Raw genomic sequence first — 17974 nt, 5'->3', positions numbered from 1 at the left:
CTACATCAGCCACAGTATTTCATAACTGTTCCGTATGAAAGTGTTCCCAGGTACCAGGGTGTGTTCAAGAAGGCCTGGGAAGAATACTGCCTGAGTCCATGTTAAGCAACAGCAAATGAATGAATAAATAGCCTTCTCTTCCTTTGCTTGTACAACAACCCCCACTCTCATGTGCTTTTTCCATATGCTGAGAAATGATCCTGATGAGCCATGAGCAGATACTGCTGCAGTACTGGCCTGCACTGGAAATCCTGCCAGAAGTGTCTCAGTATTGTTTTCATGTGCCTGGCCTCTTTTGTCCTGAAGTGACTGCTATACTGGGCAAGGAAACAGTAAAAAGTACACCTGGATTTTACCTGTGACCTTTTCTTCCCTCTGCTCTTCTTTTCCTAAATGTTAACATTAACTGTTCCCTTTTCATTCCTTTTCAGCCTGCAAGCTGTTTAGGAACAATAATTTATTCTCACAACTGTTCAGGGAGGCAAGTAGATACAGTTATCACCATTTTGCTGAAAGGATAATTGGAATGCAAAGTTCAATGGACTCCTTAAGGTGATACAAAAACTAAGGTTTTATTTCTGTTTACAGTTTTTTTGAACAATTCAGAGAAAGGAATATCATAAGCATTAATCCACTTCACCCAGATGTAAATGAGATTCATTGCTACAGACTAAATTACTTTTCTTCATGTCAGCCAGAGAGATCAGCAGTTGGTTAAATTTCACTTAAGAAACTTTTCATCTATCCCTCTCCAGAACCAATACCATCATCCTTCTCTGTGACAGCCACACTCAACAGCAGCATTCTGCACAAGCTTTACTGTAAATCACTTTGAAAGCAGGTTTGTAGTATAAGTGAAAAGTCTTCCATCAGTAATCTTTCACTCAGTCTAAACCTGTCTTCTATCACTCCTTTTGCCCTGCTAATGGACTTCTAAAGCTCCCTGGCTCTGAGCAGTAGGAGCACTTGAACAGTGATTCATCTTGCAGTTAAAGATAGTAACTTCACTCTTCTCACAAGTGTAGTAACATGACCCAGCCATCCAACACAGGAATAAATCCCCAAATCCTTGAGCTTCTGCATTCCTGTTTTTGTCTTCCCATCTTATCAGCAATAGAGTAGGGTAGAACTGCAATGTCTTGCCTTGGTTTCATGGCAAAACAACACTAACATGCCAAGCCATCACCAACGAACACCAGCATGGTCATCACTCCATGTGCTAGCAAGAATATCAAGCTGCATTTGCCAAATATATTCCTTTCGGAAGTTCACTGAGGTGCTGCTTTAAAAGCGACAGTAGATGGGATATTTTTTGAGCTTGTCAAAGTTGAGAACTTCCATTAAATCATTCCCCAAAACTAAGCAACTAGTGTCTGCTAAAAAATTGTCATGATTCTGCTCAAAAATTAGCATGGTTTCCTTTAATCCTGGTAGGATTAATTCAGGAATGTTACACAAACAAACTCAGCATCAAGAACAGTGGTTTCAAAGTTTCATATTATAATTAATGCTTCATAAAATTATAGGTTATAATTGTGTGGTCTTAATAAATAAACTGTACAAATCTAGCAAGTTGACTTTGAGAAAAAGTAAATTTCCTTTTTTTAGTTTAATAGTGGATCTCTTTGTTCATTTATATATGTATTTCTATTAATAAAATACCTTTAAAGTGACATTTGTCCTTGTCTATCGACAAGTCGTGATATATTGGTTTTGGTACTTCAGAGGCAACATTATCTTATTCAGTAACAATTTTAGTAGGATTGAATGCCCTGCTGGCAAACAGAGCCTCAGGAAGCTTTGCCCCAACCTTCATTTCTATTGGGCAAAAGATACACTCCTAATGTGGCAATAAAGGAGCAGAAGCAAGTGTAATGCACATAGGTGGCACCCCTGGCACTCTGAAGCCCAAGAAATACAGTATATTGCAAGGGAAAACCATGAGTGTGGCCAGGTTCAGTTTCTTTGTGCTCTGGCTGAAGCTAAAGAAGCATTGCTGCTTCTTGATTTCACATGTGGTTTGTGTGTTGCTTGCAATTAACCCAGTCAAGTAAATTTTGTCCTTAGTATGGGAGTTTCAATATTGCCTGGAGATTTTGTAAGAGTGGTATGTACTTTCAGCTGAATTTTGCCCTATATGGACTGATGGGACCAATATGCTAAAAATATATAACTTGTCTCTTGTGGTATACAGATTTATTTTTTAAAGACTACATCTTCTCCCATCCTGTCTCCTACTAAAGCTCCCTTTGTTCTGTCTCATCTAGGCCACATAAACAGCTTGCAGCCACTCTTTTGAACTGGCTTAGCTGAACTTTCTGAATCTTTCTTTTCTCAATTACTAGCAGCAGAGTCAGAGGTTCCCATGGAAACAATGGGGTAAATAATGCAAAACTTATTGAAGAGCTGCCTGAGCCCAAGCTTTAAGTGGAGCTTCACACTTGAATATTGATTGTTCAAGGGTCTTTGCTTGAAGTGACCATGTAAACTGTTACAGAACAAGTAAATGACAGCAGACTGACTCTGGGGATAAGAATTATAAACAGGCCCACACAATTTTGTCTAGTATCATGGAACCACTTAAGGAAAGTGGTTATAATGTATTTTTTTGCTATTATCCTGTGTGTCATAGAATTATAGAATGACTTGGGTTGGAAGGGACCTTAAAGTTCCTGGGACTCCTTGTAATTCTAAGAACAAGCATATTTTCATAGTTTACATAGCAGCATCCATCATGAGACGGAGCTATTCAGCTCATTCATTATTGCTGTTGATTCTACACAAAAAGGTGCTTTTGAAACTAACAGTTAAGAAAAAGTATCCAGTCTGTAGCCCATATTTCTCTGCTCCTCATGTGATAAATACTATTGAGACTGGGCAATGTGACCTCTCCCAGCCATTACATTATTCTGTTGGAACATTAATGAAAAAGGAATTTATCCAATTACATTTTTCCACATAAATAATCTTAGCAATGGTATCTTCATTTTTTGCTGCTACAAGGACTTGGGCAGGACCTATGCCAGCTGTAAGATAAGATTACTGCCATGTCTATGTCCTGTGAATAAATTTTAGCTTAGCATCCTTCAGTTCTGTCTCCTTTCCTGAATAAATTTATGTCTTCCTGTTCTGCACCAGCACTGGCTCAGAGTCAAAGGGCAGCTGGCTCTGTGCGGGCTGTTGTCATTGGGAGTTCAGGGGTGCTGGGTTTCCACTTCATCTGACATACAACTAAATCTGGGACACAACACCACTGACAGAGGAGTACCTAAGGACTGCAGCTGCAGGATTGAAGGTGTCTTGGTCATCCATGGCTTGTGTCAGGTTTACATAATGGACTGCTGCAGGGTTCAAGGGTCATCACTGTCACAGTGGCATCAGCTGACCATGGAGTGCATGGTGTCCTTAATGCTTACCCCAGAGTTTACCCAGAGTAGTATTCAGATGTTTATCTACAGATCAACTCAGGATAAGAATGGTTGCCATCATTCATAGCTAAAACTGCAAAATCATTCATAGCTAAAACTGCAAAATAGTTTTTAAAAATGGGTAAAATTCTGAAAAGTGTATAACTTGAGATTTATAAAATGCTATTTAAAAAGGGAGGATTTCACAGTTCTTTATGAACTACAGACATAAACACCCTAAAAAACTCAGCTACTGGCACACAGGTGTTACTTACTTTTCTTAGTTACTATTTACATTGTGGGTAATGCATAGAAACTCCAGGCATGGATAGGGATGCCACAATGATTGACGTTGCACTGACAAAGAATGAAAAGGTAGCCCTTGCTGTAAAGATCATAGTGTTTATAATGCCATACTCTACACAGCAAGAAGTGACAAAGATAATAAATCAAGCTTGGGATGCAGCTCCTTGCTGTCTGGGCAGCTGGGCACTGGTGGTGCCAGAGGCATGTATCTGCTCCTGGGGCACACAGAACTGTGTTCACCTCACACTTTTCTCTGTGTGGGCCCCACTGCAAAAGCAGGTGTAAACATTTGTGCAGGTGTTCTTCAGGCAACAAACTGGGGACGTAAATACTAAAGAAAGCAGATTTGGGGTAAAAATACTTCATTTTCATGAAGTTTCTCTCTTTCCCAAGAAATACCCATCCCCACAGATGCCTCTAAAGAATGGACTGCATTCATCTATCCTTCCACTGTCTTAAACAGGGCTCCCTGAGCTGCAGACCAGAGGTGAGGCTGCTAGCTGGTGGGATTACTGTGGCTGTTCTGTGGGCAGATATGTTCCCACAAGATGTCTTGTGTTTATGCCAGAGCACATATATATATCCTTTATACGGACAACTTATTGCAGTTACATGGTCCTTCCCCGCAGCTAGTGGTTGTGAGACTAAGGCCCTGCTGATCTAAGAGTGGATAGAAGACAGAGAAGGGAGATATACTCCCTTGCCTGTGACATTCAAAACAAAACTTCAGGAAGAGATCCACAAACAGAAATTTGTTCAAAAAACACACTCTTAGTCAGGTTCCTACTCTGTCTCTAAACATGTGCTGGAATTCACCTATTCTGACAACACGAGGTAAAACTTTCATCAGAGCCAAGAGCCAGTTGAAAGCTATTGTATCTGTGAGTACTACATTATTTCCAACTCAAGGGATTAAATAAAATTTTTAAAAAGAGCTGATCTAAACTCTTCTTAGTTTTCTTTCTTTCTGATTTTTTACTTTTTAGTCACTTCCACCAGCAAATAAACTCACTTCTGATTGAAACAAAAGCTTAGACTGCAGTGTAACCACCAGACTACAGACTGCAAGGCAAGTATCACCATTACAAGAGCCAGAGAAGGGGTTGCCAATACTTTTTATCTTACAGTAGTGCTTTAACTCCCCAGGAATTCTGTTTTGTGTGGTACTGCATGCACTTACTGAGGGACAGTCCCGTCTCCAAAGACCTAAACACTTAGCTGTAGAAGACAAGTTGAAAAGAGGAATAAATATGCTTTAAACACATGGGTTTAGAGATAATAAACTTAAACAAAGTCCAAACTAGAACTTAAAGATAACTAATACCCAGATTCATATGTTACATATCTCTGAATAAGGCACAAGCTAAACATCTAAGTGAGCCCATAGTTTTCTTCTGTAGTAAATGGAGAGAGAGAGGGCCATGTCTGCAGAGGAGCATAGAACTCAACTTAAATACATGTAAATAATCCCCCTCTTCAGGAATAATTTACACAATTAGTTTTAATTAGGCATTACTGCAATGATAGCTGGGTGGGATGAATCATTCTGTTTGGCTTACCCAAGGACACATCGGAAATTAATGCTGGAGTATGACCCAGAGTCATCTGTCTTCTTGCGTATCCTGGTTTTAACTTAATGCGCTGTGTTTTACTTCCCTTCTGATCCAGCAGAAAGTTCAAGTAGTTGATGTAACCTAAGAAGTAAATGGGAATTAACACAAAATGTTAATAATCTTGGGTCATTTCTGTTTGTATCTGCTATAGTTAAAGGTCTTCCTTTTCATAATAATTCAACAATAATATTTCTGGGGAAATTTTATGGCATTTCCTTTTAATCTGAAGCACAGCAAGTTTCACTAAAGCTCTATTTGCTGTGAAATATAGCTTTAAAATATATTGCTATTCAAGCAGGAGACCAAAGCTGCACTTAAAAACAGGGTACAGCCTTTTTAATTAAGGCATCAAGAGAAATTATCTTTTCTCTCTACTGTTATCATCGTGCTTACAAAACGGCTCTAATATTTTTGTGTGATCCCCCTATGTCCTCTGACAGTAAGAGATCATCTGCAGTTCTTGGAGAGCAGGTAGATCAATGTTGGGCTGGCATTTGATTTAGCAGATAGCCAGCATTGTGTAATTTCCTTCCCATTCTGAGGAATGCACATGTCTGGATGTCAGGGGCTTGGGAATTGACATGCTTGTCACCTGTGTTAACCTCTGGTAATGATCTGAAACTCAAACAGAAAAGATAAGGGCTTTTGTTCACTCTCTGAAGTCCTCTGACCTTGCATTACACAAAGACTTATAGTAAGGTGGTCCTACTGTCCTGACTTGATTTGGCCCTCAAATCAGTTATCTGTGGTCAACAGCAGTCTGTCACAAACCAGTGTTTCTTGGGGTTGTAAGCAGGGCAATCCCCCCGTGGTACAAACTGATGGTTTCTGGTCCAGATTGAGATTTTCCACATTAGAGAGTCTAAAAGCTGTTGGTCACAAATGTGCAAGTATCAATTCATATCACTGACTTTCCAAGAAAGGAGCTGCTAATGAAAACTACATTGCGCTTGTGTCTGCAAGGAGCACAGACAATCATTGTCTAATACTGGGCATGCAGGTGTACTGGACAGAAGCCTGTGATTCTGCAGACACAGATACATAAAACATCTCCGATTCTGACAGCAGATTGTCCAGCTTGCTCAAATTCCATAGATGATTACATAGTTTCCTGTGGTACTTCTCATGTCAAGGCATGTTGCTACATAGGCTTCATGCAGAGAAACTGTGGACTAGTTGCATGGACAGTGACAACATTTCAAACAATTTTGTTATACAACCTCCCCACCACTACACAGGAAAGAATATGGGAGAGATGGAGGAGTTGTTTGTACCTGGCAAGTTAATACGATGATCATTTTGCAAAATCTTTAGCCTATGAAACCATAAAATTAAAACTACAATAAACATTAACCAAAGAAAGGAATAAGAAACTATATTTCATTGGTCTAAGGACTTGCAAGTTAATGAACTAGGCCAGTGATGCCAACTTTTCTCCTAATTTGGGAAGTAGTACCAAGTTCATCAGGCGGTCAAGTATAACTTCAGGATCCCCAGCCACCAGAGACCACTGGAGGGACACCTGGGACAAGAGAATGCATGCACCACTGGGAGGAAATATGTGCTAGTGACTCTGGGGAAGTGGTTATCATATGTGTATTTCTTCTGAAAAACCTATCAATAGTACGTAAAATATAATATATAAACAGGAGCCTTTTCTGTACTCAGGATGCACAGTATTTTGGAGGAAATACCCCCTCATCTGTCTGGTGCCAAATAAAGAATGTCTGTTTCTTAATGCTACATTGGTGTTTAAAAGTTTTATTTTACTGCTTTTTGGTAACAGAGGGATACCAAGTACACTGCTCTACTGAAGCAGCTTTTTGCATAGTGCAAAATTAGGAAAGAGTGCTTTCACTGGAAAGAAATATTTTTAGCAGCATGCCTCAGCAGAGGAGTCATTCACTGTGCTGTTCTGTAAATCCTGGATGGTTTCTCAGAGAATACTCAATGATGTGATCTTCATCTCGGGTCTTTCATACCTGGGAAACAGTGTGTTGTGATGAATCTTACAGTATTATTATGCAGGTAATAAAGAGCACCTATGATCTTAGGCTGAGGAATGGTGACAGCAAGCCTCAATTTTTTCTTCATTTATGAATTACCACTCTGTTATTTTCTTCCTAGGTGTATGAAGTTTTTGTGTCGTAAGTGCTTGGGTTAAAAGACTATATGTGTAAATACCTTCTGCTTTGTTTTCAGTAAATATTCTTATTACAAGTATTTCAAACTTACAATCACATAGTTACTGCTTTTCTTGAGATTTTCTATCTTCTAAAAGACCTAAGAAAGGCTGTAACTTTCTGCAGAGTTTGCTGCAAAGTCCAAATCACAGGCGCACACCTGTGTAGGATCTTTCATCTCTTTGTGCCTCACCTTCTGCACTTACAACACTCCCGTAATTATGGCTTAAAGAGAGAATGTATGCAAATTATTCAAATGTTGGCCTTCTTGTTCCTTTGGGTGTTGCTAATTCCTGACCAACCTTTCCTGAATCAAACTCATAGCTGCTTTCAAAAGGAACTCTATATACGTCTATGTTGGCAAATTGACCAGACATAAACCATCAGCAGAAGCCACATAGCACAGTCTGTGTAGAAAATTAGTAAAAAAAGGCTCAGTTAGACAAGTAACAATAACTGGCATATCAATAGTCTGGGCGTTTCAAGTTCCTCACCTGTCTTCTTTGGAAATCATGTTGAATGAGACTTAACAGTTTGAAAAGATCTGTCTCTTTTCAGACCCCAGCTAACTTTATGATTATGTGAGCTGTGCTGCTATTAAAATCTCTAATGTGTGTATACATGAGCTGCCACAAAATTCAGAAAGCAGAAAGCCTATAACTGGGACAATTTCCAAGCTGCAATTTCCCCAAATACACTATACTGCAGATTATCTATCTTTTGGGCTTTAAAGATGAAGACATGCAGTTAAATACATCTGTGCATATATTGCCCCATTTTACCATTGAAGTCATGAGTCACACCACTAAAATGATGATTTGGTTTAAAAATTATGAAGTCTGCATTTTTTCTTAGTAGAACAAATGTGTGTCTAGTTCCATTCAGAGCTTTTAATCTCCTTAAATTGAACCTTTGACCATATATCAATGTAGCTTCTCTTTGTTTTGTAATATATGGTATTAGTGGAAAAATCTCGGAAAAAAAAGCATCATGCTAAGAGGAAGAATGTTGCAGATAAGCAGTGCAAAATGTGGGAAGAAATCACATGCTAAGAGGAAGAATATTGCATAAAAATGTTGCACAACGTGGGAAGAAATCACAGCTCACTCCTGTCATTGATGATTATTATTCTTTGCAATGTGTTTGCTACACCAAATCTGCCTAGTGATCTTATAGTTCAGATCCAGTTTTATCCTCCATGTCATTTGCATGAAAATACTACAAGCCAGTTGCACCAGAAAGTACTTTTGCTGATGAAATCTAAATGTACAGGCTTCAGCTCAAAGAAGCCCTTTAGTGCAGACCAGTCCTGCAGTCAACAGTGAAACTGCCATTATGCTCAGAGCTACCTATAGATCTTAATGAAGTCAGTGCCTTTCCCGTTCTTTCCCTTTCCACCAAAAAAAAAAAAAAGTCAATTTGAGAAAAAGACAAGTGAACAGAACTGCCTTATTCCCGTTCGTGTACTTATTTATGGCACATCTTCTCAATCACTATGTGCAAAGTAAAACACCAAAAACATTTCATCTAACATAAGCAGCAAAGACTGACAGGCAGAGCTTGGTAGCCTTAGAAGGGGATTTCCTAAAATATCTCAGTAGATCAAATAACTATCTTACAATGAAATCAAGGTAGGTTTGATAACTGTGCATGGGAGTACCTTTATATCTTATTATTATGCAAATACATTTAGAAATCCAAACTGCACATAAGCTTAGCTGCTACTTGTTCTTATATGAAATGGTAGTTGGCACAGTGTTCATTTATAATTAACAGGCAGGACTGAAAAAACCTGAGATACAGAGTAACAGAAAGACACTTCAAGTTACAAGAGCAAATCCAAAGCTTGAAGGAGCAGAAAACTTTCTTCTCAAAGGTGCTATGAACTGTACAGTCTGAGTGGAAGGAATTGTGCCTTCTGTTTCTCACATGGGCTGGAGGGAAAGAGCATCAACAAAGAAACAGTGGTACCATGGTATTTGAGATGAATCATTTGTTAACAAGAACAATTTAAAAAATAAAGCCATTTCATTCTTTGCGTCTCTGTTAAGTGTTGGTGCAGTCTGACACTAGCTGAAAATCCTCTTCAGCAGGCTGTTTTAAGTAAAGAGTGTTCATTGAGTTAGCCCTTGCTTGGAGAAATGACATGTGAATCATAAGTATCATTTAGCCCATGAAAAGTAATCTTATACTCAGTGCAAATTTCCATTCTAAAGTGGGGAGGCAAAGCTGGTTCAAAGGGGTTCAACAAGGTGAAGTCCCCTTGGGTCACAACCTCACAGAGTGCTGCAGGCTGGAGCACATTGACTGGAAAACTGCCTGGGAGAAAAGGACTTGTGGTCAACAGGTCAACCTGCTGGTCAACAGTGCCTGAACCTGAGGCAGCATGTGCCCAGGTGGCCACAAAGGCCAATGGCATCCTGGCCTGTGTCAGCAATAGTGTGGCCAACAGCACCAGCAAAGTGACTCTCTCCCTATATTCAGCACTGGTGAGGCCACACCATGAGTTCTGTGTCCTGTTCTGGGCTCCCCACTACAAGAAAATCATTGAGCGAGTCCAGAGAAGGGCAACAGAGCTGGTGAAGGCTCTGGAACACAAGTTGTGTGAGGAGCAGCTGAGGGAGCTGGGGTTGTTTAGCCTGGGGGAGACTCAGGGGAGACCTCGTCACTCTTTACAACTGCCTGGAGGAAGGGTGGAGCCAGGTGGGGGTTAGGCTGGATATTAGAAAAAATTCCATCACCAAAAGGGTTGTCACTGAAACAGACTTCCCATGGAAGTAGTGGAATCACCATCCTTGGAAGTGTTCAAAAGAACATGTGGAAGTGGTGCTTGTAGTGGTGTAGTGGTAAACGTGGTGGTGCTGGGTTAACAGCTGGATCAATTATCTTAGAGATCTTTTTCATCATTAATGATTCTGTGATCTTTTAGCTTTGTCACTGAGTTTTGAAAGACAAGCTCCGTTATCATGTCTGCTTGAATTTCTCCACAATTATATATATACTCTGGGGATATTAACACTACCTAACTGTGAAGGTTTGTGGATGTAAAATTGTTCATTTTTTAAAAACCTGTGGAGGGGAAACATTATGAAAACAGAAAATAAATATGTGTAATCAGTGGGGCAAGGTACTTTCAAACCATTTTGTTGAGAAGGCTAAGGTGGAATATGTAAGAGTATGAGAGAAGGGTATTAATGGGGCTTTGCCTTTCAGTTTGTTTTAAATTAGTTAGTTTATGCTTTCAGAGTGCAGAATTTGAAAAAAAATTTAAAATGGGTGTCTGATGGGATGTAGCATCAGCTAAAGTGATACCTATATTGAGAAAAATGGACCACACCTGAATGTGCCCCTATAGCATTTTTCAGCCACTATTTACCTATCCTGAAGATGCTCTTCTTTAGGTAAGGCATTACTTTTTTAAGAGGTACCACAGTACTCCGTTCAGAACTTTAAAGATTATTGAAGAACATAAGTTCAGAAAAAAATTCCATTTCAGGCTAGTTTAAACAATATGACAATACCTTCTATTATGTGCTTATACTTAGGATCTAATCTCTACCATAACCTTTCAGGTGCTTTTTAATGCAAAGCATAGAAAGAAAAATGTATACATGGAATTGATTTAGGCTAGAGAGAAGCTTTCATGCAGACTGAAATTATTTTACATGCACTTAAGCAATCTACACCTGCTGTCATAGAGAACAATGACACACTACCTGAAAACAAAAGAATATAAAAGAAAAATAATCAAATAGGGAAATCACAGATAGGGACCAAGCATTACTTATCATTATTTCTGCCTTCATCCATGGTGAAAGGTCTTTATGGATGTATTACTGCCTTCCTGATTTACCCAGTAGTTACACCTATATGTTAGAGATTGAGACTTTCATGATTTCAGGAAAATTATTTTAAAAAGTTGTTTGTCTGCTAGAGATCAAATACAAACTATGGATATTATAGGTGTCTGGGGGCTTTTCATACATAATTGCAAAGTTGCTCTCTCTCTGTAAGCCGCCTTATCACTCATGCATGGCACTTAGTTCAGGTCTAAGATGAGGTCACAGAATAACTTAAATGTGAAAATGTGAAAACATATAGGTTTTCGGTCCAACCCCTTCTCAAAGCAGAAGAAACTAGAGGAAGTTACTTGGGATCTTGCTGAGTCTCCAAAAATGGAAAACCCTGTCTGAGCACCTGGGCCAGTCAAACCACACTCATAGTGAAAATTTTTCTTATATTCAACTGAAATTTCCCTTTCTGTAACTTGTGAATAATGCCTGTCTCTCACCTCTCCACTGTGCACCTCTGGATCTGAGCTTTCTACTCTGCAGTAGAACAAATCCGTGTCCCTTAGGCTTTCCATGTATGTCATGTGCTTCAGCTCCTTCACCCATCTCAGTGCACCTCCTCTGGATTCTCTCCGACTTGTTGGTACCGCTGTTGAGTTGTTAAAACCTGGACATCAACGTTCCAGGTAGAGTCCCAGGAGTATGACTTCAAGCAATTAAAGGGAAGTTATCAAGTCACTTAGTCTAGGATCACACCTTGATCAGTGTGTTCTGAATGTCAATGATGAACACAGACTGAATTTACCAGCCCCCATTGGCACACTGATTGGAGTCCTGCAAGAGGTTTCTACTGCCGGACTGCCTGGATTGTTACTGGAGAAGCAGATACTGGCAAAAGAGCCTGTTAACTGAGATGCAAGAGTGATGTGTCCTTACAGCCCAGGAAACAGGCTAGGTGGGCCATTCTACGGTAGAGAACACATTACGGAGCATTCACTGAGTACTGGAAGTGCAGCGTATTGCTCCTTAGCAGGAACTGCCTATCTACAAATAGCTCTGAAGCTCAATTTCCATACTCACCTTGAAAAACTACAGTGTGCGTATTTTATCTTCATCACAGCAAGAACAGAGTTTAGCAGGATATGACAGATGACTTTGGCTTTTATTACTGAACAAAAAGGGTTTTTTCTTGCTCTTTGGTTGAAAACCCTAATGTTTTCCAAGGTGCATCCCAATCAGTTTTAGATAAATCCATGGATTTAGTAAAAAAACAAATACCAAGAATGCAGCATAAGAAAGGGAAGTTTCATAATTTTATTAGACAACTAGAACTGCATCTGAAATATCTCTGCTAGCCACCCTGGAAAGTAGGTCTGACGACCAAGTAGGGACTTCATGAGAAGGCCCAAAGCAGGCTTTTTCAGGTAAATTATTTTTTTAGTTCATTAGCCTAAAGGCTATTTTCCCCAGTGAAAGAAAGGCCTTGGTCTATCTAACACTGTCAATGTAATGTCAACAAGTAGAGCTGTCCTCTTCTACCTCTGATGTGCTGCCCTGTCCTGCAGGCCTTGAAATACTTCATGTAAGAGAAGTATTCAAGAGCGAAAGAAAGACCAACAGAGAAGAGATCTTCTCCTGCACACAAAGGCCGAAATTATAAGGAGCAGGTTGTGCTGATCTGTGATTAATATGTTTCACTTCCTGGCACACAGAACAGCCTATGAATATTTGTGTACAAACTACCAAGGTACTGAGCAGAGCATTGGCTGAGATCTAATCGTAAAACTATTTATAATAAAAGACCCTGTCAAAAGACAAACAAACATAAAAGACTGTCCAGCATGGCAAACATTAACATCATGCTTACTCAGAGCATGGCAAATGTGGAAGCTTATGCTCCCATGCTAGATTTTTAGGGAAGAAGGGTGTCTCCAGTCTGAAACAAGTAAGCAGCCAACGGCTGGAACCTGTGCTCCTCAGGAATCATGTTTTCCCTCAAGCTAGGCCTCCTCAGTCTTTTAGGCCAGCACAGTGAGGTAGGAAGAGAAGCACGTCTTGGGGGAAAGCGGGGACATGGCTCACTCTGGCAGCACTTCAACTGTCCCCCATGTGTCCTTCTGGGGCCATGAAAGGCTGTGTATTCCTAGGGCTCACCATGCAGCACATGAGAGGGCTGCAAGAAAAGCTCCAGGTCACCTGCCCTGGTGAATAAGGGCAGCGGGAACTGGCAGGAAGGAGGAAAGACCCTGGGCAGGGAGCTGCAATCCCTGCCCCAGCTGTGGAGGGCTCTGTTCCCTGCCCAAATGAAGGATGACATGGGGAGAGCAGTGAGAGATTTCAGGGGCATGTGAGGTATTTGTGGCCAGCACCTTCCAGCTGATCCTACTGGAGACTGCTCTTCCTGTCCATGGCAAGAGTTGGATGGGATGGTTCTGGCAGGAGGGGCTCCTGAGTTCCTCACAGATCTGACCTTTGACCTTGTTTCCATTCCCCTGTGTTCCAGCCCTTCAAAGCTGAGAAATTACATCAGACCTTTCATCAGAAACATGGCAATTCAAACCCTGAGCTTCCTAATAGCCGCATAGATAACTCCATTATTCTTGCTATTCTGACTGCTACAAGACCAGCAGAGCAGGGGGTAGAAAGCCTTCTCTGTGGAGTAATGGCTGGCTGTGCTGCCATAGTTCTGTGCAGAGCTCATGCCACAGCTCTGTCTGCTAAGGCCACCTGAGCCTGTGGGGAAGGCTGGATGGTTTCAGGCCTGTCCACACTCATAGGACACCTCTTCTCTGCAAGTACTTTTGTCCACCTCAGTATGGAAATATAAAATCCATGTTATCATCACATAGTCTCAGAAGGTTTTTTTCCAGTCTCTAGCATCTGCAGGACAGCGGGGAAGCAGAGAAAAAGGGTCCTTGCACTCAGGAACAGCTGCCCAGGTATGCAGTGTGGTAGGAAAATTTGCCACAAGCCCCTTGGCCCTTTGGTGGTTCTGCTGAAGGCAGAGCAGATGGGAAGAGCCCAGAGCTATGGGGATCCCTGAGAAACTCATCCTTGCATCTCCAAACACTCTCCCAGCCATGAACTGCCATCTGTTTCCTGCTTGTGTGTTGGTGGGTGGATTTTTGGGACTGAGGTGCCTCTTTAACTGATTGACTTTCCAGCCTCACAGCAACACTTGGCAGCTACAGGTGCAGCCTGTCCTCTCAGCTGCCTTTAATGGCAGCACTTGTGGTCAGGTTTACCCTCCACAGCCAAGCATCCCAAGCCAGCTCCATCATGGGAGACTGACGGGACATGAAAAAGGTGTAGCTGCTGTCCTTTCCTCTCTGCAAATGCTTTAAAAACATGTGAATGAGCTTCTTAAGTCTAGATCTAAGATTTTCTAGGAACAAAGAAAGAAGTAGCAGATACTGAAGAAAAGCAAGGACTCATGGAGGAGATTCAGTGGTGGAGAGAAGTAAGAGCGTTGCTTTGCTTTGTTTGAGAAGATGGGTCAAGAGTGGGTTTTCTGGCCAGGTGAGATTCCCCTTCTCCTCGCTGTCCATCATTTCTCCCCTGGGGTGCCCCACACAGTCCCTGTAGTCATGGGTGAGGAGAAACTTCCGTTACGGATTCTGGAGGATGCCCATGTGCAAAAAATCTGAAACGCAATTGTGATTGCAAAGCAAATTTATTGTATTAGTTGCTGTAGCAAATCATACTGACCCCATGATTCTTGAAAAGCTGCTGAGCAGGGGAAGCAAATGGAGCATGGTGCTCAGGCGGGAGGGGCAGGTAGGCAGGGCACAATGAGGGCATCTCTTGGACTGAAATGGCACTCATTTTGTCCTTCTCCTCCCTTCACCCCAGAACCAGGCCTTATATCTCCTCCTCCAGAGTGGAATTTTTCCAGTTACGATGTCATCGCACACGTGGCCAGCACGTAAGATGAGGCCACAATGGCTCACGATACCACCTCCATGCTAACACCAGCTCCATTGTGTATTGTTCCTCTTTCCCAGGTTAATGTCCCATTGATTGACCAATACGTTGTTTCTCTTAAGGGTCAAGTTCCCACCAGTTAAACAGTAAGGTTTTCTGCACTGTATGTTCTTCATTATCTGGTCAACGTGCACAGCAGTGGCCCAAACATGGCAGGGCCTTAGACACGATTTCAGTCCCTGACACATGTCACCACATGGTCCGCGGTTGGAACTCGTCAATATTCCATCATACAAACAACAGTACGATGCAACATGCCATCTATTAAAGATCGCATTAATGATACTAAACAAGGAATACAACAAAGAATACATAGAATCCCAATACTTAAGGCACAAAGTAATACTTATCCCTTTTTTAACCAATTCCAACCCCATGTCCATCCAGCAAATGGATTCCAACTGGTGTCTTCTTCTACAAGGTGCTGAGCAAGTGTCCGTAATTTCTGTATCTGTGCATGGACAGAGCTAGAATTACCACTTAAGTTCATACAACATAATCTGTCAGTATTTTTGCATCCATGTCCATCTGCTAAAAGCAAAAAATCAATTGCTGCTCAATTTTGTAGTGTAGCGTGTCTAATACTGTCTGCATCAACTAACAAATCATATATAGCTATGTCAGTAGCATTGCTAAACTTTGCTAACCAACAGCCAAGTTTATTCAGGCTCGTGAGTGTTTTAGCACTAGCAACCCCAGGAGCCAATAAAAAGACAGTGATTGTCTTGAGTGTTCCAGAACTCAACAGTATCTCTGCAGTCAGGAGTAGAAGCATGTGTGGCTCCGAGTATGTTGGTGGTGAGTTCGGTTTTGTTGGATCCATACTGCAACAGTTATATTTGGAGAGTGTTAGTTTTCCCAAGGTACATGGACCACCTTTAATTTCCATTGGCACTCCAGCCCATGCTTGGTCCCCACAGATTAAGAAGATACCTTGTGAGAGTTGCATATGTGTAGTAAAACTCAGGGTTAGTTGGGCTGTGGTTGAATTACACCAGTGTGAAGCATTTTGATACCATGGTATCGTGGCATTAACCCACCAAGCTATAGGACTATTCCTCGTGCTAATAAATTTAAAGTTAGTACAACTATCTGCATTCAAGGTGCCTAAAATCTGCAGCTCCTGTGGGGATAAAGCAGGGTGAGAAAATGTCCCGAGGTGAGACAGTTGTTGCCACACTCCAGTAGCCGGACAGGCCGCAGATGCAGGGGTACTGTTACACAGCTGTTGCAGCTCACAGGCAGTGAGAGGGACGCTGATCAAACATGTTGTGAATGGGTTCTGGGGCAGAGCAGGGCTAAGGCATAAGGTTTCTTCTCTGGTTGCCTTAGCCAGGGTCACCCAGACGTTCTGTTCCAGGTGAGTATGAGTCTGAGGTACCCTGTTAAACAGAGGAACAGTTACCTTCCCGCCTCCTCCCACTCCCACCTGTTACTCCCACTGACCTATGTGTTGAGCAGGTATTTGGTGCCAGTGTCATTCCCCTGGAATAGTGATTGTAACTGTCTGATTTGTTTCTGCTGCTATCACCTCAGTAACCATAGGACCAGGTTCCATAGAGGATTGATGCCATACCTTGGCACTTGAAAAGTAGAACTATGCAGGACTTTGAATTGATAGGGAGGGCATAATTCAGAAGAAAATTGATTCAATAGTTTTACTAGGGAATATACTAATAGAAGGACTGGTGTTCCAAATGCTTAAAGTGAATGGCTCTTAATTTTCCCACTGTTTAAAACAGTGCAACTATAGAATAACTCCTCTGAAACAAAGGTAAAATTAATGTAAAAACAAACTAATATGCATTTGAAAACTGTTCGGGTTTTTTCATCCTCCCCCTATACAAAGAGGCTTTTGATTAGGAGGATTTTAGTTTTATCCGAAGGCATCCAGCCCATATACGCCAAATACAATGATAAGCAAAATACAGTCAGTAGGGACAATAAGGGAGTGTTGTTTCAACATTGGCGTACACTGAGAAGGAGAAGAAAGATAACTTCTAAAACAACAGTTTTATTCAACAATGGTGGAAAATATAAACTGAGTTTTGTTTCAAATTAATTGTGAAAGTAGCTCAGGATAATGTTACAAATCACAAAAATAGAAAAAGTATGAAAATTACTTCAAGTGGTGATTATAAATAAAGTAGTATTATTAAAATGTTACATCAAACTATGAAAAATGTTTCTTAAGTTTCTTGTGCTGCTCTATGCCTTATTTTCTTTGCAGATAGGCTTATGATCAAGGCTAGGAAAACAGTAAAGCTCATCATTTTCAGACGTGGTGAAACCTGGTGATTTACATTGGAAGCACTAACAACTCTAGAAAACTGCTGTAGGAGCTGGGTATTCTGCTTTGTATTCTGCAATAGCACAGCATGACATATCTTTCAGCCGATGAACTGAGGTCCCACCAGGACCTCAGTGAACAAGCTCACATTGTGCTTAGCTCCTTGACAATCTCCCAGGTAGAGGTTACCTGGCTACCTTGCCCTCCAGTTTTCCTCTGAAGCAAATTAGCTAGCTCTGTTTACATCAAAGCATGAGGGCAGCTCTGTGGATATCTCACTAGCAGCTCTTCCCAGAAGATAGCACGGACCAGCCTGTACTCTGTAGGTTCTGCTTAGTGTAGTTCTCCAACATTATTGCAAATAAACTGACTTTCTTTTTTGTAATACCCCAGAACTTGC

General features: G+C 41.1%; 1 protein-coding gene across 3 annotated transcripts in view; it reads right to left on the bottom strand.

Moving 5' to 3' along the window:
* LOC125319800 overlaps positions 1-17974 on the bottom strand; it is a 56751-nt gene that overhangs the window by 15380 nt on the left and 23397 nt on the right. The window contains exon 2 of one of the 3 annotated variants that reach the window (XR_007200894.1): positions 5273-5407. Coding sequence is in view for 1 of the 3 variants with exons in the window: in XM_048291376.1 (XP_048147333.1) it covers positions 15841-16666 (826 nt within the window). In the remaining 2 variants the exon portion in view is untranslated. Of the gene's footprint in view, positions 1-5272; positions 5408-14933; positions 16667-17974 lie in introns of those variants that run through there. The other 2 variants (XR_007200895.1, XM_048291376.1) reach the window with 2 other exon arrangements.

The sequence above is a fragment of the Corvus hawaiiensis genome, chromosome Z (genome assembly GCF_020740725.1).
Source record: "Corvus hawaiiensis isolate bCorHaw1 chromosome Z, bCorHaw1.pri.cur, whole genome shotgun sequence".
Taxonomy (NCBI): Eukaryota; Metazoa; Chordata; class Aves; order Passeriformes; family Corvidae; genus Corvus; species Corvus hawaiiensis.
Note: the sequence above shows the minus strand (reverse complement) of the source record. Positions and strands in the feature narration are given on the sequence as shown.